We start from the raw sequence: 25,246 nt of genomic DNA on the forward strand, positions 1-25,246 counted from the left end.
TGATATGGTAGAGTTCGTGAACATGTTTATCCACTCTATTTAGCTAATGTTAATTAGATGTAAGCCTATTAAACAAACTATCAATATTGTTATGGAATGTAAGAAACTAGAAAGAAAAATTAAGAAGAATAAAGTGTATTATTTTTCTTCTAGATACTAAACTAAAAAGGAAATTAAATATTTTGCAATTAATGTAAACCCTAGACTTGAAATGAAATTAAATACTATAAAATATTTTTAGATAAAAAATAAAAAAATAAAAAAATTCTACGTAATTTCAACAAATATAACTATTCAATTGCAATTCAAAGACTTCAGAAAATCTCTTTCTTTGCTTCTGCGCTTTTTTTTAATCCCCAACACCAAATTATAGTATAAATATAAAATTATTAATTTTCTTTGTGGTTACCCTGTTAAGAAAAAATCTCAAGCCTTCGATATCCTATGTTCCTGAGATCATTTTTTTTCGATCTCTAATTTTTTATATTTTTTTTAGTAGTGACTCTTTGTTGTTGTATATATGATGAAGAACAAGAGCTCTCATAATTTTAATTTAGAGGTCATTGTACAAGATACTACTAACAATAATGTTCAAGATGATATCACATGTTTACACTATATACTATTATATAGAAGCTAACAAAGTTGCTGACCACAATTCTTGATGAACACACTCCCTATCCCTATCTGATATGTTTAGCATTTTTTCATTTTTTTCGAAAATTGCTTACAATATGTCATGTGTACACAGGATAAGATTTAGACCATCTTTTGTGTAATGGTATACAATATCACTGTTGGAATTAGATTCTGATTTTTTTCTTAAAAAAGTAAACATTGATGAAGTATGGTGATAACAATTTTTAGTGATAATTAATTAATAATAATAATAAATTAATTACTGTTAAATATATATTTTTAGAATTAATTAACATTTTTTGTAAATTAATGTCTCTAAAGAAGCATATACCTTATGTCATGAAAAGTTTTAACCGTCTTTATTAATATGTGTATTTATTGTTGCTAAAAACTATTTTATTGTAGTGACTGTAAATGTCGATAGCTTTGTAACTTTGCTAAATATAAATAAGTCATCACTGACATCTTTTTCATTTGGATAATAATCTAGATATACAAAATATAAGACCATAGAATATATGTGCTCTCTTTATCTAATTTTCTTTCTACAATTTTCCATATCTTTTTTTTATATTAAGTCATTTATTGTAAAATATTAACTTAATATATTTAATTTTCAGACTTTATGTTTCCACATATTAATTAGGGGTAACCTCCTCATTTCAAATTATATATAAAAAAAGTCAGAAGATTTTGTTTTTCTATATGAGTTCGTTATGAATTTTTTTAAAATCATGATAAAAGTATGTCCATATCTTACTTTCATTATTAGGCCAGAAAGATACCAACATATTTTATAACATATTCACATATAAGTCCTCAAAAATCATGGTAAGACATTTGAAACACTGAACTCTTACGTGAAATATTAATATAATATTTAAATTCAAGAATTTCTTTTCTTAGTTTTAATAATAATTAAATAATAATGAAATAAGACTAATTTGTTACTATATAAGGATAGGTTACCCTCTCTCCGATGAGTGTTGTAAAGGGCTTTCGCCTTATCCGCCCGTTTGACTTCTGGTATATAATTTAATACTTTCTAATAAATAGAACTTTTAAATTTCATCCAAATTTTATGTATTCACATACTTCCTTATTTTAAGAAGGTATAATACCAAAAATAAAAATAACAAAATAGGAACTTCTGTGCACCTAGAACTTCATTAGGTTTCAGAGTCTTCATTCTGTGTTATATAGAAATATAATCGATTAGATTTTGTATAATTTGATTATTTTTTAAAATAAAAAAATTAATTAAAAGAAAATACAGAAGAAATTAGAAACAAAGTCACTAGAAATAATTAAATTGCATTTTTTTAAAGATGACATTTTTATTATGCATGGATTACATTATCCATGGAGACTTCCCTTTATAGGAAATCTTCATCACTTAATCGGAGGAGGACTTCCACATCGCGTTCTTAGAAATTTATCGCAAAGATATGGACCTATTATGTACTTGCAACTCGGGCAAGTTCCTACCATGGTCATATCATCACCTATAATTGCACAAGAAATTTTAAAAACTCATGACCGCGCTTTTGCTAATAGGCCACAATTTGTATCCACAAACATTATATTTTTCAATAATAAAGACGTTTCATTTTCCCAATATGGTGACTATTGGAGACAAATGCGTAAAATTTGTATTGTAGAACTTCTTAGTGCAAAGTTGGTCAAGTCCTTTAGTGGAATTCGACAAGATGAGCTTTCAAGTCTCATTTCATCTATTCGTTCCACAAGGGGCTCTACAATAAATATGACAGAAAAAGTTTTTCAGTTAACGAATTATGTTACTTGTAGATCAGCTTTTGGAAAGATATGCAAAGATCGAAACGAGTTTATAACACTTTTAAAGGAAGTACTTGTCTTTGCTGGAGGATTTGATGTGGCTGATTTGTTCCCTTCTTGCACTACTAAAAAAATTGCAAAAGGAGACCTAAAAAAAGAGACCTCAAAAATAGGTCGCTAAAAAGAGACCTCATGAGGTCGCTATTTGCATCAATAACTTTTTTTATTTTTTTTTTAACAGGAGAGACCTCGTGAGGTCAATTTTATAAAAAAATCTTCCTAATTAATAATATAAGTGACTTATTTTAATTTTTTTAGTTTATAGTATGTCTTTGTATAAAATATGCGACCTCACGAGGTCACTATTTGTTAAAATAACAAATACTAATTTAGGTTTATATATCTTGTGAGATCTCATTTTATTAGTCAAATTTGTAAAATAATATTTTAAAATAAGAGACCTCATGAGGTCTCTTATTTTTATTAAATTAAAATAAGAGGGCATTTTTAATTTAGTTCATTTCCTTTCCTGCTCTTCACCTAAAAGCTAAAAAAAGCCCTAACTTGTCTCTTCCCCATAGTTTTACAGATGTGTAGCCTCCGGTTGTCGTCAAGCCTCTCATCAGTGTGAAGTTTTTTAGTTTTCACCTTCGGAACTCACTCGGTTTGAAGCCAAAGCTTTCGTCATCGATTCAAATTCTCGGTGTCGATTTCTTTCTCTGCAAATAAAGGTGAATCTTTCAATCTTTAAACCAAGTTGTAACTATATTGTTTATTTATTGCAAGCATCCATCAATGTAGACTCTCTCTTTCAATTTACTGCAAGCATTAGTAGAATTTGTGATTCTCTTTTCACTTCATGAACATATAATTAACTTTGGGTTTTACTCTTGTTCTATTTTAATGTCCTGTTTTGACTTCTCATGATGATTAACATGAATGCTAGCAAGTTTTGTATCATATAATTTAGAAGAAGATACATGGGTAGTAATGTCTAAGAATAAAGAAATAAACTCGGTTATGAAGATTTTCTATTATATTTTGAGATTATTTTACCTTATATCTCACTCTAAATAACTCCTAATAATCATGTGTTGAATTCTGATTTAAATTTAGAACTAATATCATTTTGATTCATGTCTCTGTATGTATTTTGGTTGTTTTTTAACTGAGGAGAGAAAAGTTATATATATATACACACACACACTATAGTCTATAGATATAAACCATCGTGCAATAATGAGGAGAGACAAGTTAAGAAACCATTGTACCGAGAAAGGTCCTTGACCCTTAATAGTGCCTATTGGCTGCATCATCATCATCATCATGCTAGTTGAAGCTGCTGCCTCAAATGCAAGAAACCCCTTAATACTACTAACTGGGAAGATGACTTAATTTCTTGCTTGAAAAATTCAAATTTTGTGTGTAGATGGATCGTAGTTTGATGTATAATAGGAATAATTTTGGTCAAGAGGGGCTAAGGCCTAAAGATACATGGGTAGTAATATCTAAGAATAAAGAAATAAAACCTGTTATGAAGATTTGTATTGTATTTTGAGATTATTATATCTTATATCTCAATCTAAAATAATCACGTTGTAAATTCTGATGCAAACTTAGAACTAATATTGTTTTGGTTTATGTCGTTGTATGTATTTTAGTTGTTTTTAAACTGAAAAATGTATGGATTAGATGTTTTTGCTGATAATTGACAATTAAGATGACTTGTTCTTTGTTTATGAGTAATTAAGATGACATATGGATCTACCTATTATTTTATTGGTTGTAGTAATGAGAAGAGGAAAGTTATATATATACTATAGTCTATAGATATAAACCATTGTGCAGTAATGAAGAGAGGAAAGTTAAGAAATCATTGTGCCCAGAAAGGTCCTTGACCCTTCTGTAATAGTGCCACCTTACTACTATTTTTTTAATGATGTATTCTATTTTGATTTATTTAGGGAAGTGGACATTATTTGGGACAAACTGTTGAGAGAAGTATGCTTTTGTAGTCACCAAAGATACATTTATTCATTTGCACAAGGCCTCGTTAAGCAGTCCCTACTAGGATTGTTACAATTTGATTTTCAGTAAATTATTACATAAATTAGTGTTTAACAAATTCAATTTTTTGTGATCTTTATGTAGATGAATCGTAGTTGGATGTATAAAATGACTAATTTTGGTCGAATGGGGCTAAGACCTGAATTTGTAGAAGGCGTCACTGGTTTTGTGGAGTATGCAAAGACACTAGAACTTTTTCAACGTAATGGTGTGCTTAAGTGTCCTTGTAATAAATGTCAATGTTTGAATTATGAAAAACCAGATATTGTTAAGGGCGAAGGATCCAAGATTTAAGCAAATGAGTGAGATCGGTAAGAAGGCTAGACCATCTACTAAGGGTGGTTCTCTACACACAAGTGGGGCTCAAAGTCAAGGAAGTATGAGGAGGAAATTGGTATGTATCATTTTTCTGTAAATTTTTATATATTTTAGGTATTAATATTTAATTACTCTTGATTATAACTTAATTAGTTCAATATGTAGGAAAAGGAACTAGGAAGATTGGTAACTTAGACTGAGGCATTCAGGGCAACACACATAAGAAAGAAGAAAAATCTCGAAGATCCAGACGTGTGGGTTGAGCCGCGAGCTGAATTGACCTATGTAAGCCTCTAATTTAAACTAATAGTTACTTGCTTTCTAAATTTATATTCTAATAATAATACCATTCAATTTAAAATCGATATCTTCAAGTTTTGGAGGATTTACGACAAACTTAACCAGAAGAAATCGAGGTATGACACTTACCCAAAAACTGGCTGAGAGAGTGTGGCTAGACTTGATTGGTGGGCCGAGTAGATATGAGTATGCCTATGGCATGCCACAACAAACCTTTTGTGAATATCATTCTGAGTTTGAAGGCCTAAGTAGTTCCTATGATGATGAATCGATGAAGAAAAATTTAGCTATGGAGCAAAAGATAGCTGAGCTATCTAGCCAAGTCCAAGAATCGTGGGCTAGGGAAAGGCGCAGGGACATAGAGTATGAGGGTCTTAAGGCTCAATTAGATGCATTACTTGCTTCAAGAGGGATTCCCCCTTGTTCCAATGACGTCATTTTCCCTCCTCAACCCTCTCGGTCTCAACCTACTCGATATCCAGTCTATGGTCAACAAAGAAATATGACAGATGAGTCTAGTAGTGATGAAGAAGATGAGGATCATGTGGCAAACACACTACCACATTAGTGAAGTTTAGAGTTGTAATAGATAATCTAAGTTCTTTACTTTATGACTTTTTTATGGGACTTATTTTTTTTGTGAATGCATGATAACATTGAAATCCTATTATATAACTTATGGATTTTATGATTTTTCGTTCAATTTCGGATTACGTTGAAGGTGAGTTGCATATTGAGTTGATAAGAGAATATTTAGTAAATGTGTTGTATTAGTTGATTGTTGGAAACTCTTTGAGCTTGATTTAGCTAATTAAAAAGGTATTGAATTAATATGATGGTGATGAGCAGCTGCAAAAACAGTTACAAGCTGTTAGCTTTTTTCCAGAAAAAGAGGTCTCTTCTTTGCATTTTATTTTCCAGAAATTTCATAAAAGAGATCTCATGAGGTCTCTTTTTTGCATTTTATTTTTTAGAAATACAGTAGAGAGACCTCAGGAGGTCTCTTTTCTGCAGTTTATTTTTTAGAAATGCAGTAAAGAGACTTCACGAGGTCTCTTTTTGGCAATTTCATTTTTTAGGCTATGAGATAAAGCGGCCTTGTGAGGTCTCTCTTTTTAAATATAAAATAAAAATAAATAATATAATAGTGACCTCATGAGGCCACCTTTATTAAAAATAAAACAAATGTAAATTATGAAATTGCGACCTAATGAGGTCTCTTTTTAAAAAAAAATTGGAAAATTTATTAGTGACGTCGTGAGGTCTCTGTTTGGTGACCTCATGAGGTCTCTACAAAAAAGTCACCTACATTATATCGACCTACCGTTGAGGTCTCTTTTTTCAGAAAAGAGACCTCATTAGGTCTCTTTTTTAAGTCTCTTTTTACAGTTTTTTTAGTAGTGTTGGAAGTTACTTCACAACATAAGTGGTGTGAAATCTAGATTGGTGAAAGTACATCAAAAGATTGATGCAATTATGGAAAATATCATTAATGAACATATTGAAAATAAAGCAGCTGGGAAGAAGGGAAATGGTGAGTTTGGAGACGAAGATTTGGTTGATGTTTTCCTTAGGGTGAAAGAGAACGCGGAACTTCAATTTCCAATCACAAATGAACACATTAAAGCTGTGATTTCTGTAAGTTTTCTCTCATCTCATTATTATTTTCGATCTTTTCCTAGACCCTGCTTTGTAGGGTTTCACTGAATACGCTATTGGTGTAATCCATTGACTTAATTTATTTGTTTGTTAATAGGATATCTTTATTGCTGGGACTGAAACTTCATCTACGACTATTATTTGGGCACTATCAGAATTAATGATGAACCCAAATGTTATGGTGAATGCCCAAACTGAAGTGAGGCAAGTTTTTAAGGGAAAGAAAAACTATGGTGAAGAAGACATTGAAAAGTTGACATACCTAAACTTAGTGATTAAAGAAACACTAAGGCTACATACTCCAGTTCCTCTTATAGGACCTAGGGAATGTAGGGAGAACACAAATATAGATGGATACACCATTCCTTACAAGGCTAGAGTACTTGTCAATCATGGGCACTTGCGAGAGATCCGAAAAATTGGGAAAATCCCGAAAGTTTTATACCAGAGAGATTCGAGAACTCTTTAATTGACTTTATGGGAAATCACCTTGAGTTTATCCCGTTTGGTGCAGGAAGAAGGATGTGTCCAGGAATACAATTCGGTTTAGCTAATGTTGGACTTCCTTTGGCTCAGTTACTCCACCACTTTGAATGGGAACTCCCATATGGAGTTAATCCAAAAGATTTGGATATGACTGAAACACATGGAATAACTGCATCAAAAGCGAAAGATTTGTATATAAACGCCACAAATTATAAGAACGATGGAGAATATTAATGTATTGAAAATCTTACTTCTTAGAATTTCTAAGCCTATATAAAGTCCTTTAGAGAGCCTCTTAATTTGAGTAATAAACTTTTTATATACTACATATATGCTTCATGGTAATCGAGATTATTTTTTACGTAAATAGCCATGGTAAGCACCCCTCACTACCAACCCAAAGGTTGCGAGTTCGAGTCACCAAGAGAGCAAAAAGGGGTGGGAGCTCCCTAGGAGGGTTAAAAAAAAAAAGATTGTAAGCCTAGGGGTGTAGGGGGTTTGGTTAGACCCTTACTATGTGACATATACGTAGAAATAGTTACAAAAGATTAGGGTGGGACATGGACCTTGTCTCTAACGAGCAAAAGAGATTGATAAAAAGAAAAGGAAGTAGCCTATACAAGTTTCTTTCCGGGAATTTATCGGAAACATATGGTTCAATAGCCTAATATATTCAATTTTTCATTTTGGTACATAATTCATGGAGTACAATAATAATACTGGAGAGTTAAATACTTGACTTGTAGTGTAAAATTAGAGAGCAGAGAATCGAACTCTCAACAACTCAGAAATAGATAAGATGTGCTCCTCCAATCATCCAATCACCAAAACAATCATATCTCACATAAGCAATCTATGATTACAGAAGGATCTCCCTTTTATAAAATTTAATACTACTTGGGCGATCTAGTATTCAAATGCAAATCTAACTACTGCACAAACCATGAGCCATAAGTCATTACGACAAAAATAATTTTTATTGATAATAGTAAATATACATATTAGCAAAGAGTGTTAAAATCTTTACCGGCATTAGTTAATTGTCATTGGATCCAATATCGCTATAGGTTTTAACACATTTACAAAGAGTGCTATAATATAATTGTCACGAATAATTATCTCTACAAAGACATACTTAACTGTAATTAAAATATTATTGTTAATCAATTACCGCTAAAAATTATTTTTAGTATACTGAGTGAGTGGGACCAATAAGTTAACCAACCAAAAGTTTTAATACTGCCTTATTAGAGGGCCATTTAACCATATCACCCCAAATTTTTGGGGAAAAAAGATTATTGAACTTGCCTTTTTCTTTATCTATTTTTTTCTGAAAGCAAACATAAACCAATTAATTATAAATATAAAGATGCAAAATGTTTCCACATTTGCTCCAAATGCTTTGTCCAATGGTGCATACACATTATGATCGTCATATAGTAACAGAATCAACAAGCAACAAGGTAATAATGTCTTTACATTTGGAATTGGAATTTGTATATCCATCTTCTTCATCTTGGAAAAAAGTATCCATTGTCCGTGCAAGATTTAAAATTCGTTCGAGAACAAATATTGGTACTTCAATAGGGCGTAGTAATGCCTTGTTTATGTCTTTCCATGCATTCTTGACTTCCTTCCGAAACTTAACATAGGCCTCTTGCTTTGAAGCTCCATATTCGTTCATATAGCATTCAATGACAGAAGCTACATGTCCTCTTTGTTGGTCAGTCTACATGAAATAGAAATTCAATATCTTCAACTGAATTTTCTATTTACTTATCACATTTTATGTTTTGCACTTGATCCTGGAACTGATGAAATTCGAGGAAAACATGCAAGATATGATCACGACTTAAGAAAATGCACTAATATCATTTATTGTACTTACTTCATGATCACTAATATCGTCCATTAATCTGCAGATAGTTGATGAAGCTCGAAGAATCGAAGGCTCATTTGTTATCCATTCAAAAGTGTCTTTTGTTATGAATTCCTCCATACCAATCAAAGAAGTTGTTCCAACCGCCATAAAGGTAGTGCTTACAATTGCATTTTTTATATACTCATCACAGTTTGGAATATAGCCAGCATTTAACCATTCCGCTTCTTTAAAATAGGCCCTAGCCAATTTTTTCATCTAAAATGGTAACACAAAAATAAACCGACAATATATAAGTATGCATTTTTCATGCCAATATTTTTGTTATTTCTCTAGAACGTAGTCTTAATCGATTAATGAAGCAAAGTTCACGAGGATTACCTCAAATTTACCATAGTAGACGCGATCTGATTTACCTTCTTTGGTCAATTCTTCTTCCATTTCATCGAAGATTTCCAGAATAGCTTGATAAAATGGTCTCAAATATGGCGGTAATGAATCCATGGCGTTTATGTCCCATCTATGCATCAAAAAATTAAACTTGTATCAACTATTATTGTATGTCATTAAAATGTTTAATTTCTTCTGCTCATCAATTTTACCTCTGTATCGCATTGGTGAAAAGCACAAGTTCATCAAAAGTTGCATATGCATCATAAGTGTCATCACAGATTGAGAGCATTTTGAATACTTTTACTAACATTCTTCTTGCACGACTATACTCAGGCTCGAAATACAATCCCAATGTCCATGTGTAACCCTCAACTAATTTGTCTCTTGCATATGGCACTTTGCTTGCCAGATCCAGATCTTTCCACCAGCTATATATACATATCACAAGAGCGTGCAATACAAGATTATTATATTTTATGGCTCGCGTATTATACCAATTAATTAAAGAGGAACATAAGATCAATGGTGTATGTACGTACCTTGTAAGCTCGCTAAGCTCTCTTTGATGCTGCTTTTGCAACATGTTGAAGTCCAATTTGGAAAATTTTAAGAGCAAATGGTTGTGTGATTCCATGTTTTCATAAATGTCTATGTATTTTCTTGCTCCCAATCTTGGCATAACTTTGTGTATAGGGTGGCTTAAGGCTTCAATAATTTGAACCTTGAGTGGATTGTTTAACATGGGGATCATGGACTCGAGATGAGTAGTGGTAAAAGTAAGAGCTTCTTCGAGAATATCCTCCCCGTGCACTCTCATTTGTGCTGCTTCATACAAACTTAATAATGCTTGGACATCATTATTAAGAGTTTTCTTAAATTTTCCATCACTCTCCACAAATTGCTTGAATACATCTGGTTAAATTACAGGCGAATTCATAATTTATATATAGGTTTTAGTTTGAAGTTTTATATTTGTGGGTAAATTGACTTTAAAATACTTATTTTACTCTAAATTAAATGATTTATAACCACACAAAAATCTATAACTTATTTTAGACTACAAAATTCAAAAGTTTTTATTTCTTAAATTCCGTATCAAATCAAATTATATTATATAAATTGAGACGGAGAAAGTACTAGTTAGTGAGTCCGGCCACGTGAAATGGACCCCAACACAAAGAGGTTTGTGGCTGAGTTGAACTTGTCTCTTTCACATGAACTCACTCTCTACCACGCCAGATGACTAATTATCTCTTTCTCATGAACTATAACTCTATCAATAACGCCTTTTTCCTAATTTAGAAATTTTTTAATTTCTAACATTTTATCTGACATGTTAATATTATCCCCTCTAATTTATTTCTACTAATCACGTATTGTTTTATCGGTCAATATAATTATAAGTTGTAATTCTTCTCATATTAATATAATTTAAAAAAGGGACATTTTAAGATATTGGTCAAAGTCCATACAATATACTCTCGAAAAGCAAAACGTATAGAGTAGTTTCATGAGCTTCTTTATGTCTAAAGGAGTTTCATGAGCTCTCAAGTAGTAGTAGTAGAGAAAACTATAGGTGGAAGCTCTAAATATATTACTCACTTATTTTCTTAAATTTCGTATTAAATCAAATTCAGAAACAAATTGAAACGAAAAAAGTATTTAAATAACCACTAAAAAACAATAAGTGCAGCGATAGAGCATAAATAAGTACCAGAAGAGATGTAATGGCCTTGTTGTCTCACAAGTCGAAAACGAAGAGAAACAACGTGAAGGTTGTCATTATTCTCACTATGTTGGGACGATGCATCAAAAATGTTCTGAATGGATGTTTCGATTTCATTATGGAAATGATATGATACTCCCAATCGTTGGATTGTGTCTATCAACACAAGTTTTTGTGTATTATTGTCATGAATTTCCATCAACATGTTCATGACTTTTTCTTTGTACTCATCAACTTCAAGTTTTTCTTGAGTAGTAATTTCCTGTATAGGCAAAAACAATTAGCATATAATGTATTAGTTTTGACAAATTCAAACATAATATTAATATATATATATATATTTGTGAGTACATACGGTGAGTTGAGAAGTGTAAGAAAGGAAATTGTATCCCCAAACATTTGAATGAAAATTAGCCAAATGACGTGAAGAATTAGCATCCATTGCTAATAATGGGATCATTAATTTTCTCTTTAAAGAGTGTACTTTGGGTTCACAAGTGTATCTCCAAATATTAAAGTTTATCAAGCTGTGAGGATACATTGAAAATGCGGCCATCGCTCCACTCATATGTATATATTATTTTATGCAAAATAGAAGGTGGACTAATACTTCCTTTAGTCTATATTAAGTGAATTGTTGGGATATGACACAGTCCTTAAAAAAAATACTTTAGGGCATAAATAAAATGCTACTTTCTATTATTGTCCTTTTAATTATTCTCAAACCATTCTCCTAGAATTATGTACTACTCCTATTGCGGTCATATCATCACCTACTATTGCACAAGAAATCCTAAGAACTCAAAATCTCGCTTTTGTTGATAGGCCACAATTTGTGTATATCCACAAACATTATATTTTATAATAATAAAGACATTGTATTTAGTCAATATGAATTATGTACTGCTCCTATTGCGGTCATCTCATCACCTACTATTGCACAAGAAATCCTAAGAACTCAAAATCTCGCTTTTGCTGATAGGCCACAATTTGTGTATATCCACAAACATTATATTTTATAATAATAAAGACATTGTATTTAGTCAATATGAATTATGTACTGCTCCTATTGCGGTCATATCATCACCTACTATTGCACAAGAAATCCTAAGAACTCAAAATCTCACTTTTGCTGATAGGCCACAATTTGTGTATATCCACAAACATTATATTTTATAATAATAAAGACATTGTATTTAGTCAATATGAATTATGTACTACTCCTATTGCGGTCATATCATCACCTACTATTGCACAAGAAATCCTAAGAACTCAAAATCTCGCTTTTGCTGATAGGCCACAATTTGTGTATATCCACAAACATTATATTTTATAATAATAAAGACAATGTATTTAGTCAATATGGTAACTATCGGAGACACATGCATAAAATTTATATAGTAGAACTTCTTAGTGTGAAGATGGTCAAGTCCTTTAGATAAAAACTCACAAAGATAAGCTTTCAAATCTAATTTCATCTATTCGTTCCATGAATCTATAGATGAAAAATGCAAATTGATCTCCTTAAGGCTGGTTTTTCTTAAAAAATAATTTCGACAGGTTGATGTTATAATTATTTTTTATTTATTTTTTGCAAAAACAACTTCCAAAGGTCGGGGGTTTTTTAAAAATATTTTTAAAAAAGCGACTTTGGGAAGTCAATTTTTTCATGAAAATATAAAATTAAAGAGTGTAATAATAATAAGGCAACATACATTAGTTTTAAATCAAAAGGCATCAATGGTCTAATAGTAAAAGATAGATAGAGATTTGGACCCCAAATGATTTTATAATTAAAAAATCGAACTCATGAGGTCCATTATAATCCGACTTTGTTAGGTCGTAAATTGTGCACCGGAGGTCATTTCTTTCTTTTGCTTTTACGATCTCTAATTTTTTATCCATTTTTGATACTATTTTAGCCATAACTCTCTGATTATTATAAATACGATGAAAAAAAGACCTCTCATAATCTTAATTTAAAGATATGTAAAGAATACTATTAATAATATCGTTCAACATGATATCACCTTCTCATCTCATACTATTATAGGAAGCTAATAAAGTGATTGATTTTCTTGCAAAACTGACAACACATCCTCTATCTTTATCTGATCTGCTTAGCATTCTTCATTTTGCTAAGATTTCTTATAATATGTCATATGTACACATGGAGGATAAGGTTTAAATCATCTTTTTTGTCTATTCATAAAAAATGATATACATTACTCCTAAAATTACTCTGGTTTTTTTTTTTTCTTAAAAGAAGTTAACATTAATAATGTATGGTGATAGCATACTGTAAATGTTGATAGCTACTTTGTAACTTTGCCTCATATGAATATGTCATCATTGACATCTTTTTCATTCCGATAATTATCTAGATATATAATTACTAGAAAGTGATGCACGTGGTCTAAGCCCAATAATTTGATTTTTAATGTGTTCAAATATGTAATATTTATTATTTAGAAAAAAAAGGACCAAAAGTCTTACCTTAATTATTTCGTCATTACAAATTGTATTAGCATCAAGTTAATAATGCATTAGTACCATAAAAAAGATATAGTTGGTGCATAGTTAGGTTCGTATGACACCCAAAATAACTACACCTGAATGTTTCAACAATTGATATGCATTGATTTCATAAAAAAATCACTACATGGGAAGGAATCATCAACAATTGTAATTTTCAGAATTAACCAAAAAAAAAAAATCTCTGCCATCAAACGAAAATTGTAATTCACACAATTTTTAGTTGAAAATTACACTACTAACAATGCTAAAAATATTAATGATAGATCCTAAAAGGTTTCTCTTGATCTTGCAACTGTTGACAGTAATCTAGCTTTCATTTTTTCAAGCAGATTTTTTTTTCACATGGATATTGGTTCTTCTTCAGCGGTACATTTGTACCTTTCAGAAAAAATAAAATAAAATATGATTCAGGAGGAAAGTTTCGTTTAAACCCATAAAAAATAAGTGACTTTGATGCAACAGTTAAATACCACTCTAGCTTTTTCAATTTTCTTTCTCCATTTGTATTTCAAATTGCTTTCTCCATTTGTATTTGGTCCCTGACAGAATTAAGCATTGTGTGTTATTGTTAGAAACTCATCCACCTGGGGAGGAAGGCATAACAAAGAATTAGGGATCATGACAAATTTCAACCGAACAAATTAACGCATTGGATGGCTTAAATTTAGGGTGAACAAACATAATTCATATGCTTGCCTTTGTAGCACGCATGAATTAGCTAATTTTGGGAGACTTGGATTGTTAGTTTTTTTTTTTTTGCTTTTTTGTCCTAATTTTGAATTGCAATTGTAGCCAATTTATTTAAAAATAGTCACCATTGATTATTGTTATAGCCTTCAATTAATTGCCTATTTTCCAACTCTACATAAATTATTGTTATAGCTCTCAATTAATTAAACCTAAGTCATTGATATCAATATTAGACATGTGACAGTTGATACTCATTCAAAAAATAATTTGAGAAATAAAGATGATAAGGTAAAATAAAGGTAAATATGGATAAAATATAAATAGTACAACTCACATAACATAATGTACAATTAAGTACTGCAGCATTAGTCCTTTTTGTTGTTGGCTTATATATATAAAAAAAAAAGTAATATTGTTATAGCCTTCAATTAATTACCTATTTTCCAACTCTACATAAATTATTGTTATAGCTCTCGATTAATTCAACCTAAGTCATTGATATCAATATTAGGCATGTGACAGTTGACACTCGTTCAAAAAATAATTTGGAAAATAAAGATGATAAGGTAAAATAAAGATAAATATGGATAAAATATAAATAGTACAACTCACATAACATAATGTACAATTACGTACTGCAGTGTTAGTCCTCTTTGTTGTTGGCTTATATATAAGGTAATAAGACAATAGAATTTACGTGCTCTTTATTTAATTTTATTTTAATAAAATTTAATTAAAAAGTTATTTATGATTCTTTTTTTTTAGGGAAAAAGGTCAAAAATACTCCTCAACAAAGTTATTTATACCCTCGCCGTTACTAATTTCATCGTTTATATCCCTCAATTGACGGAAATTCCTAAATTGACTCAAATTAATCCGAATTTAAAAAAAAAAGACTCATTTCTCGTTTTAAACCCAACTCCCCGACCCTCTAACGCATAACCCGTTCCAACCCGGTCAATAAACAATTTTGATAGAGCAGCTAAATTACCCACAAAAAAAAACCAACCCCACCCTCTCCTCTTCCTAGGGATGGCAATGGGGCAGGGCGGGGCGGGGCAAGGGTTTAAAGGGGCAAGATAGGGCACTACTTAATGGGGCGGGATAGGGCGGGGCGGGTCAAAGCTAATATTTTTAAAACTTTAAAAGGGCAGGGATGGGTTGTATTGGGCCAAAAGGCCCATTATTTTCAGCTGAGCTTTGTCTGATCCCAAAAATAAAATAATGCAGAATTGCAGATTAACATTATAAATAATTGGTGATATTTAGTTTTTATTCTCCTCTTTCATTTTCATATTTTATTAGATAGACTAATTGGACTTTAAAAATAATTAAGATGTCGGTATACAATAATGATTGATAATGCCCTATTATTAAAATGATTAAGTCACGTACTTTATTAAAGATTTTGCTTCTATTTATTGCAAAAGAAATGCTAACAAAGATATAGAACAAAATATATTGAATTTTATAACTTAAAGATAAAAATGCAGACTCCAGAATTTTTTTTCTTTTTTCCCTTTTTGGTTGATTTTCTGAAGATAGAATCTTTTTGGGTGTGTTTGTGTAGGTGGAGGAAAGTTTGTTTTGGACAATTTAAATAGTAGAATATTTTAATGGTAGATTTTTCTTTCATGATTTTTTTTGTATTGACAATTGTTCTCCTTTGCCATTAAGAACAAGTATAAAGAATCAATAGAACATATAAAAAGTGCAAAAGTAACACTTAAACGGGGCAGGGCAAGGCAGGGTGTAGCGGGGCAGGGCGAGACAGGTTACAACATTGAAAAATTCTAAATGGGGCGGGGTAGGACGGGTTAAAATCTTTGCGGGTCGAGGCTTGCCCAGCCCTAACCCACCCCAACCCGTCCTATTGCCATTCCTACGGCTCTTCCTCAAAAATCCTAGAAAGAACCAGTGGAAAATGGAAAGGAATAATCATAGTTAGGCTTGAGAGCCATGAAAGAATCATTAGTAAGTGTTTGATGATTCACCAATGTACCAAAACTCCCCCAGAAAATCAGCCGCCATAGCATCACCATTAATCTCAACACTCCCCAGAACTCGAAATCTGAATTACACTTTTCTTGATTAGATCCTCCGGCAACCGGAAATTCACCTCCGAGTGAGCTCGTTGGTGGTGCGATGGACGGAATGCAGCTGAAAACGACGTCTTCGTCGACAACTTCATGGAATTTGGATTTGACGGATCTTGCATTTTCGAGTGAAGATAAAAAGCTCAAAAAAATGAAGTTGATGGAGAATTTCTCTTCCACTTGAAATTGAACCTGCAACATCACCAATAACCCAATGCCCGTTATTCACCATATTCAAGGCCTCAATCCTTTTCTCCACAACCTCTAATTTCGAATTCAATTTCACCAACAAAACTTTCTTTCGACTCTCTAGATTGATCATCGCAAAACAGAACATGATTCTTTTTTGACTTTTTGTTCAAGCACCCATCATCAATTACTTTTCTCTTGTCGTGAAAGAGATTTCTTTTGTACGATTGAATAATGGGGTTGAAATCGGTGGGATATACGGGGTTATGCGTTAGAGGGTTGGGGAATTGGGTTTAAAATGAGGAATGGGTCTTTTTTTTTAAATTCGGGTTAATTTGAGTCAATTTGAGAATTTTCGTCAATTGAGGGGTATAAATGATGAAATTAGTAACGGTGAGGGTATAAATAACTTTGTTTTAACGGCAGAGGTATAGTCAACTAATAAACTAAAGTTGAGGAGTATTTTTTACCCTTTTTCCCTTCTTCTTTTTTATATATAGAACACCTTTTTAATTATTTATGATTCTTTTTTTTATAACACCTTCATTGGTGGGATTGAAACTTCATCTGTAACTATTATTTAGACCGTAATAAAAATTATTATAACGAGGCTAGTAGGGCTTGAGAACACGCAACCTTATGCATTTTTTTGCAATCCCTTAACTAATAATAGATTAAACTTTCAACTTGTTTCAAAAGGCGTTAATATTTATATATATATTTATTAAACTAAAATTTAATCTCTATATACCATATAATTTTTCGGCGAAGAGATAGAAAGCACTTGGGAGATATCCAAAAAAATTGGCAAAGACCTAAAGCTTTTTGCTCTCTCTTCTCTTTTTTAATTTTTTAATGTTTTTTTAATATAAACTATTATACTCAATTTGCTTGTAAACGGGTGCAATGACGCATTTTTCCGACCAACAATATTAATATTACATAAGTTCGATCAATAGTTAAATGTGTTTAAAATATTATGTTTTAATGCGTTTAGAATTTAGTTGATGAAATATTAAGTATAAGAATCCAACTTATAATCAAAGTGTATAGAAATCTCTCAAATCATTCCGCTTTTATTTTTATTTTTATTTTTTGATAATCGCATTAAAATCCAACAAAATCTCAATACCACTCCACCTTCATTTAAACCAATCTAATTTTAGTTCAACCCATTTATGTGATACCCAAAAATGACCTTCAATTAGTGTCCGGACATAGCGGCATCATCAATTGAAAAAAGTACTCCTACCATTTTATGATGCCAACTCATTCACGTTTACGCAAATGTGAATTTACAAACTACTTTTTACCTAATTTCTTCGAAAACAAATCGGGGAAGACCTTTTCTACCTAAGAGAGTGTATTATATAAGTATCATTTTAATTATAAAACAATTTCAAAATACTAGTCGATTTAGAAATTTAAAACAAAAAATAGCAGTAATTGTTTTAAATCATAATCTTGAATTAAAGAATTGTCTTTCTTAATAGTGCTCAATTCTCTCTCTCTCTCTCTCTCTCTCTCTCTCTCTCTATATATATATATATATATATATATATATATATATATATATATATAAAACTTACTAAGTACTACTTTTTACTTTCTATGTTCATTTTTCTTGACTCATGCTAACTATATAAATTGATTTTATTAAGAATGCTTTAAAATTTTAAATTTAATACTATTAAATTATGTTGTTATTTAATAATAAAGGTGGTATGAAAAAATCATAACAAAATTATCTTAATTTGTAAAAAGGACAAAAAAATTATTTTTCCAATTTATGTGATATATGTCATTTTTTCGATAGTCAAACAGTTTAAGTTTGACAAAGAATTCACTCATGTAATCTTCAATTTTTTAAAAATGAAATTTATATATTTGTAAACTACATAAAAAGTATTATAAGTCACAATAATTGACAATTCAAATATTTAAAGGATATATGAAAAAATTACCGTCAAAGATAGACTTATTTGAATTTTGAAATTTGAAATTTGTCACATAAATTGAGACAGAAGAAGAAATATAAAACGAATGTAAAATGAATGAGAACCTATTTCTTTCTATTTTTTTTAAAATAGACATGAAATAAGCTATAAAAAAAAAATTGGAAAAGTGGGAGTAATAACTAATAAACTAGAAAGACCAACATAGATTATGGTGTAATGACACCGAATGCAAGTGTGAAATCATAAAATAAAATAAAAACGAGGAAGACGTTAATTAGATCATGCATATTCTTTTTTTTTTTTTTTTTCTTCTTTGTACACATGCCCACTAAAACGAGAGCTATTAGTATATTTTAAATATATTACGCACTTTGTGTGATCGAAAGGCACCTTCCGTCAACCTCCTCTCCATTAATTATTCATCGTGATTCTATACAAAGACAGAGACAAAACCAAAACCCAATCACCGGCCTCCGAATGCTTATTCTACAAGTTTTGATGACTCATGAATAGCCCAATCGTTGATAAAGAGAATTTCTTCTTCTTTTTTATCTGCATGTAGACATAGGTTATGTCTACATGCAGAGACATTATGGAAGAACAAACCCCGATTTTGTTTTTAAATTTGAATAGAATCAAGGGAGGAGGAGGAGGAGGAGGAATAAGGAGACCGTTATGGGTATCTGTGCTGGTTCTGTTCACTGTAATTGCTCTGTTTAGTCTACATATCAATAGAGAATATTCAATTTTCTCGATCCCTTTGGATTTCATTTCGGGTCGGGTAGGAGTAGTGTCGGGTTATCAACAGAAGAGCTGCTCTGATTTCTTCAAACAGGTACCAGCGAGGAAGGTGGTGAAATCAATCAGGGATTTCGGTGGAATTGGGGATGGAAAAACCTCAAATACAAAGGCGTTTCAACGGGCCATGGAGTTTATGGCCCGTTTCACGGAGAGTGGTGGGTCCCAGCTTGTTGTTCCTAAAGGTCGATGGCTTACTGGTAGTTTCAATCTCACTAGCAATTTCACGCTCTTCCTCGAATATGGCGCTGTTATCCTCGGTTCTCAGGTGATCCATTACCTTCATAATTTATTTTAATTTTAAATTAGGCATAGCCGTATAGGTAAAGGAGAAACGGGGTAAGAGGGCGAAATATCATAGGCAATCATCTGAGCTATTAAGATTTCGAGTTCCGTCATATCTCATTTTTGGTGTTTAGTTTTTTGAAACCTACCTACAATTTATTACTGTATTAAATGAAGTGTTTGAGTAAACGGCAATCAAAGAAGATTTTTAAGTCATACTCCTGTGTACCCATTTATGTGAAGATGTTTGAGTTTCAAAGAACTTAATTTTGAACATGAATTCGGGCATAGGGTTGACATAAATTTAAACCATATACAGTAGATTATTCAAAATTTTAAAATAAAATTTAAATATCGAAAACCACACGAAAAATAGTACAAGTGTATATAACATATTTTAATTGGAGTAGAAGATGGTGCTATGGTGGGGTGAGAAAGGTGGACGGGTGGACCAGACCCTCACAAGGAAGAAAATTTGAGTTCTTTGTATAGCTAATTAAATTGGGATTCACATGGAAACTATGTGGTCACACGTGAATTTAATAGATGTTTGTCAATGTCTGTGTATTTGGTACTTTCGATAAAGTCAATAAAGGCTAAGTGTTGATTTTACAATTTCCCTCCCGTGAATCTGATTCCAAGTTCTGGCCTAGATCTAATTGGAGTATTATTTTATCCCCAGATGACTAATGGCTTCTCTTCCTTTGTTTACTTTGTCTCACATAGCATTCCACTAACAAAAATGTTTTAAGAGGAAAAGAGTATGATTTTGTTGTTAATAAGAAACAAAAAGTGATTTTAATCGGCAATTCGCAAGACTTGAATGACCATTTAGGAAATTAACTATGTTATCTTGTAAAATTATTAATTTTACAGAAAATGTGAATTTCTTTTGTGTTGTTAAAAGGATCCAAATGAATGGCCGATAATCGACGCTCTGCCTTCATATGGAAGAGGGAGAGAAAGACTGGGAGCGAGACATATTAGCCTTATTCATGGAAATGGTCTCACCAATGTTGTAATTACAGGTACTTTCTGCACCCATGTGTTAACAAGTCATTATTGTTCTTTGCCAAGTAAGTCACAACTGAGTAGTCGCACTTGAGCTTAAAAAATATTCCGTAATGATAATATGTATTGATTAAAAGCACCTAGGCGCTGCTACTGATTTGTTTAATGTTGGAGACTGGAGTCATGATGATAGTTGTCCGGTTGTCCCCCACCAGAAACATGGCATTATGAAGACTTACTGTATTTAATTAATAAAAAAGGGTTGGATTTGCCCTTTTGTTCTTAAGAAAAGTCCTTGGTTATACTTCTTGATATATTTTCCGTTACTGTCCAATTTTGAGCACATATTTGCTTAATATGTTAATGAGAATGTATTACTATCTAGGGAGTATATAACTATATATTATTTACTTTTTAATGTAAGAACTGAAATTTTTGCTTAATATGTTATTTTTTGAGTTCTTGGTTATGGTTATTTATCTTTGCAAATTAATATTTATTTTTGTACTAAATTGCGCTTCAGTTAGAAAAAATGTGTACTTCACTTTACTCTTCTTGCTTCAATAAAGCGAGCCCTCGTTGCTTTTTCCACTTCTCGTTTTCCAAAACATTGGGCCCAACTTTGCGCCCCAAAATGCACATCCTTTTGGACTTCAATTTGGGCCTTCAAATAGTGTAAGATTTTGCCAACAAATCTTCATTATGCTTGAGATCTTCTTCCACCCTATGATATTTTTTAGATGCCAATTGAGCTCGTCTTGAATTTCCTCAGTATTCAATGAAGTTAAACTTTCTTGGATGATATCAGGGACCTAGATCATAGCAAAAGGTTAAATTGTATTCTAGTGCTGAAGGTTCTTCTTGAATATGATGTATGTAAGGTCTAATACACCAAAGTCCGAGTTGACAAAATCTGTTTGCATTTTGATTTGAAAGAACGATTACAGAATGTTGAATGTAACTCTAGTTCCTACTGTGTTGTTACATTGACATGTGATTAGTTGATAGACTAAGTCAGCTGATAACTAAAAAAAAAGTAGAAGCCAAGATGATTATTATTCACTTCTAATGAGGAGCATTACTTTAATCAAGAATCTCTTGATGGATGTCAACTGTTAAAGCTGGCTAGTACCCGTCAGTAACTCTAGCTCCACTTGAAGCAACAGCAAATTCAGAGTATGTTGAAACTTCTTTGTAAGATTAACAATAACAACAGCAACTAGGTATTGGCTGTTCAACTGATCCGTGATCTTTGTTAACAGTAAGAACATGGAGAAAGCATTCAGATTTTGTTTAAAGTGTTCCCTAAATCCCTCCCCTCCCCTCATTCCCTGTGTTAGAATTGCTGACATGCGACTTCAAAACTTTAAAAATTTCTTTGACCAGAATTCTAAAGATTGTGTAGTAATATCATACTCAGATTTGCAGATAAGCAGTGTGTTATAAGGTCCTTTGCTGGATAATTTTGATTGAGCAAAACAGTTTGGTAAATGGTGCATAGATTAAACATCTCAACACAAAGAGTAGTTTCCTCTTACCCCTTGTGTTTGTCTAAAATATTTATCTAAGATTTTTGTAAGGGATAATCTTGATTCAAGAATCAATCTAATTTTCAAATAGAGAATTTTATTAGAGAATGGTTTCTTTTAATTATTTCTTGCATGAGGGATTTGTATACACACTTGCAAACAATGACGTCTATACTACTACAAATATTTAATTCTAAGTACTACTGCCTCATAAATAATGGTAACTACGCTTCTTGACCACTTCCCCTTTACCATAATCCATGAACATGCTCAAAGTATATTAGAAGTAAGAATTCAATAGACACAAACTTTACCCAAATGGATTCTGACGAGAATGATATTTTTATGCTTTTGTAGTTACGTTTTATCTCAGTGATCACTCTTTTATTCTCTCTTTCCATAAATATATATCATTAATACTTCCCCGCTCGCTATTTCCCCTCTTTCCTTTCGAATGAGAATGGAACTTTGCTGTGACATTTTCTGTGCCTGTGCATCTGATCAATGTTTCCTGCTTAATTTCAGGGGAAAATGGGACTGTAGATGGTCAGGGAAAGATGTGGTGGGATCTTTGGTGGAATAGAACCCTGGTACACACCAGAGGCCACCTTGTTGAACTGATTAACTCTCAGAACATCCTGATCCAAAATCTTACACTCATGAACTCCCCATTTTGGACAATTCATCCCATCTATTGCAGGTTCTTGCTCTCTTGATAAACTGCTCTATCTATTTTTGCATGTTACTTATGAATGGAGTACTAATTACTTTGGCTCGAGGAAATTGCTCTTCATTGCTGCACAGTATTTTTTTGAAAAGTTGATATCCATATTCAATTAATCAATCAAACAACCATACATATAATGTTATAGCAGCACAAACAGAAAAGGGGAATCTTGTGTTCCAATAGAAGCAGAAGTGATGTGGTTTTGCTCAAAGAACAACTGAGTTGGTGATATTGGTTACTAGTTACTACCGTTAAATATGTTGGAACCAATCCTCATTGTTTTTCACAAGAACCAACTAATAGATTAAAAGGATTCGATGTTGCCAAAGTAGTCTTTTTCCTGCTTGTGTAGAATGTTGAGGTGAGGACAAGGCAAAATCTTAAGATGCAGGAGTTTAATCAGGAAATTTTTGTTAAATAAACATGCTCTTCCTCCTTTCATTAGTTTTCCTTCACGAGAGCTATTTTTATTCGCCAAATTATCCATGCTAGCTGGTAGAGTAACGCCTGATGTTGCATTTGTTTCAGGAATATTGTAATCAGAAACATGACTATTTTGGCTCCTCTTAATGCCCCTAACACAGATGGCATTGATGCAGGTATATCCTATATCGCCCATTAAGTTCTGATGTAATACTTGAAATCTTTTACCAGGAGAAAGAAGAATGATTTGAAATTTTATTATCTAGTGTATCTCCCGTATTCAACTAAAAAGCCACACTAAAACTAAACTGAAGGGAAAAATTATCACATCTCTTTCACCTCTACTTTCAGGGTGTGTTTGGTATAAAGGAAAATGTTTCATAAAAAATAAGTGGTTTTCTTAATTAATTTCTCGTGTTTGATAAGTAAGTAGAGAGTATTGTCCCAAAAGCATTTGTATATAATCTAGACAAACACTAGAGGATGAGGTGGAGCGTAGGGTGTGTGTAGTGGGGACATAGACTACGGAGGGTGCGTTGAAGAGTGGCGAGGAGTCAATAAACATGCAATGTCACTTACAAGATTTTATTTCCTACTTTCTATAGGCAAGTCATTTTTCTTATTTTTAGGGAACTTGTTTTCCTAGAGAAACCAAAAATTATAACCAATCAAACATGGGAAAAATGAAAAACATCTACATACCAGACACACCCTCAATTTTAACCGAACTTCTCTTGTTTTTCCATCGATTCATCTATCCTAGGCATATAAAACTGTCCGCTCTATTTTATTACTTATGCCAAACTAGATTGTAAGATTAAGAGTGTCTAGAATATCTAATTTTATATGCGTAATTGTTTTGTTGGCAGACTCCAGCTTGAATGTCTGCATTGAAGATTGTTACATTGAGAGTGGTGATGACCTTATATCAGTGAAAAGCGGGTGGGATCAGTATGGTATGAAAATGGCTCGTCCAAGCTCAAACATCATTGTAAGGAGAGTGAAAGGCACAACCCCAACATGCTCAGGGGTTGGTATCGGCAGTGAGATGTCTGGAGGTGTTTCTAATGTCCTCATAGAAGACTTATATGTTAGAGATTCTGCAGCTGGTGTGCGGATTAAAACTGACATTGGAAGAGGTGGATACATCGTCAATATTACGATAAATAATATGAGAATGGAAAGAGTGAAGGTGCCCATTAGATTTAGCAGGGGAGCAAATGACCACCCTGACGAGAAATGGGATCCTAAAGCACTACCTAAAGTAAGCGGTATTTTTATCAGTAATGTGGTCAGTCTAGAATCAAAGAGACCTCCCTTGCTAGTAGGCATAGAGGAAGCACCATTTGAGGACATACACATGAAAAATATCAGTTTATTTGGGCTAGCCCCATCTATGAAGTGGAATTGTGAATTTATCTCTGGTTCTAGCTGCAGTGTTTTCCCTGCACCATGTTCTCAGTTGCTGAAGAATGAATCAACAATTCAGTGTCCAAATTGATGAAGCTTAGTGTTCCTTCTTCGCAACAAGCTTGGATCGTCGGAATTTCCAACTTGAAATGAATTTGAATCAAGTTGCAATTGAGATGATTTTGCCTTCGTGCATCAGCATGAATCTCAATGCACTTCTGGAGCACAATCATTCCTGACGATCCCTGTTGCCCCAAATATCAGCATGCAATTCTGCTCCAGATCAAATCTAAGCTTCCCGTTTGACCATAGATTTTGAACTTGAAAC

The 25,246-nt window shown here is 32.2% G+C and overlaps 2 protein-coding genes and 1 pseudogene across 2 annotated transcripts; 2 read left to right on the top strand and 1 right to left on the bottom strand.

The window, feature by feature from the left end:
* The first annotated feature begins 1,981 nt into the window (after positions 1-1,981).
* Positions 1,982-7,500, top strand: LOC125837972 (premnaspirodiene oxygenase-like; annotated as a pseudogene).
* Positions 7,501-8,698: 1,198 nt separating this feature from the next.
* Positions 8,699-11,832, bottom strand: LOC125838051 (sesquiterpene synthase 9-like). The gene is made up of 7 exons (XM_049517108.1): positions 11,620-11,832; positions 11,253-11,526; positions 10,078-10,450; positions 9,748-9,966; positions 9,527-9,665; positions 9,155-9,403; positions 8,699-8,995 (listed from the first exon to the last, which is right to left on the bottom strand). Exons 1-7 carry the CDS (start codon positions 11,830-11,832, stop codon positions 8,699-8,701), a joined length of 1,764 nt encoding a protein of 587 aa, XP_049373065.1.
* A 7,354-nt stretch (positions 11,833-19,186) lies between these two features.
* Positions 19,187-25,183, top strand: LOC125838060 (probable polygalacturonase). Its single transcript, XM_049517115.1, has 5 exons — positions 19,187-19,801; positions 20,726-20,846; positions 22,884-23,058; positions 23,614-23,684; positions 24,378-25,183. Exons 1-5 carry the CDS (start codon positions 19,307-19,309, stop codon positions 25,007-25,009), a joined length of 1,494 nt encoding a protein of 497 aa, XP_049373072.1. The 5' UTR covers positions 19,187-19,306; the 3' UTR covers positions 25,010-25,183.
* The last annotated feature ends 63 nt before the right edge of the window (positions 25,184-25,246 follow it).

Source organism: Solanum verrucosum, unplaced genomic scaffold (genome assembly GCF_900185275.1).
Source record: "Solanum verrucosum unplaced genomic scaffold, falcon-dt-bn FXZP01000079.1, whole genome shotgun sequence".
NCBI classification, from domain to species: Eukaryota; Viridiplantae; Streptophyta; class Magnoliopsida; order Solanales; family Solanaceae; genus Solanum; species Solanum verrucosum.

Bases quoted from the DNA above. Each gene is read 5' to 3' on its own strand.
- LOC125838060 (XM_049517115.1), top strand. From the start codon at position 19,307: ATGTCTACATGCAGAGACATTATGGAAGAACAAACCCCGATTTTGTTT. The intron at 19,802-20,725 runs GTGATCCATTAC...TGTTGTTAAAAG, and splicing joins CTGTTATCCTCGGTTCTCAG to GATCCAAATGAATGGCCGAT. The intron at 20,847-22,883 runs GTACTTTCTGCA...GCTTAATTTCAG, and splicing joins CACCAATGTTGTAATTACAG to GGGAAAATGGGACTGTAGAT.
- LOC125838051 (XM_049517108.1), bottom strand. From the start codon at position 11,832: ATGAGTGGAGCGATGGCCGCATTTTCAATGTATCCTCACAGCTTGATA. The intron at 10,451-11,252 runs GTACTTATTTAT...TAATTTAACCAG, and splicing joins AGGCCATTACATCTCTTCTG to ATGTATTCAAGCAATTTGTG. The intron at 9,404-9,526 runs GTAATCCTCGTG...TTACCATTTTAG, and splicing joins TCTACTATGGTAAATTTGAG to ATGAAAAAATTGGCTAGGGC.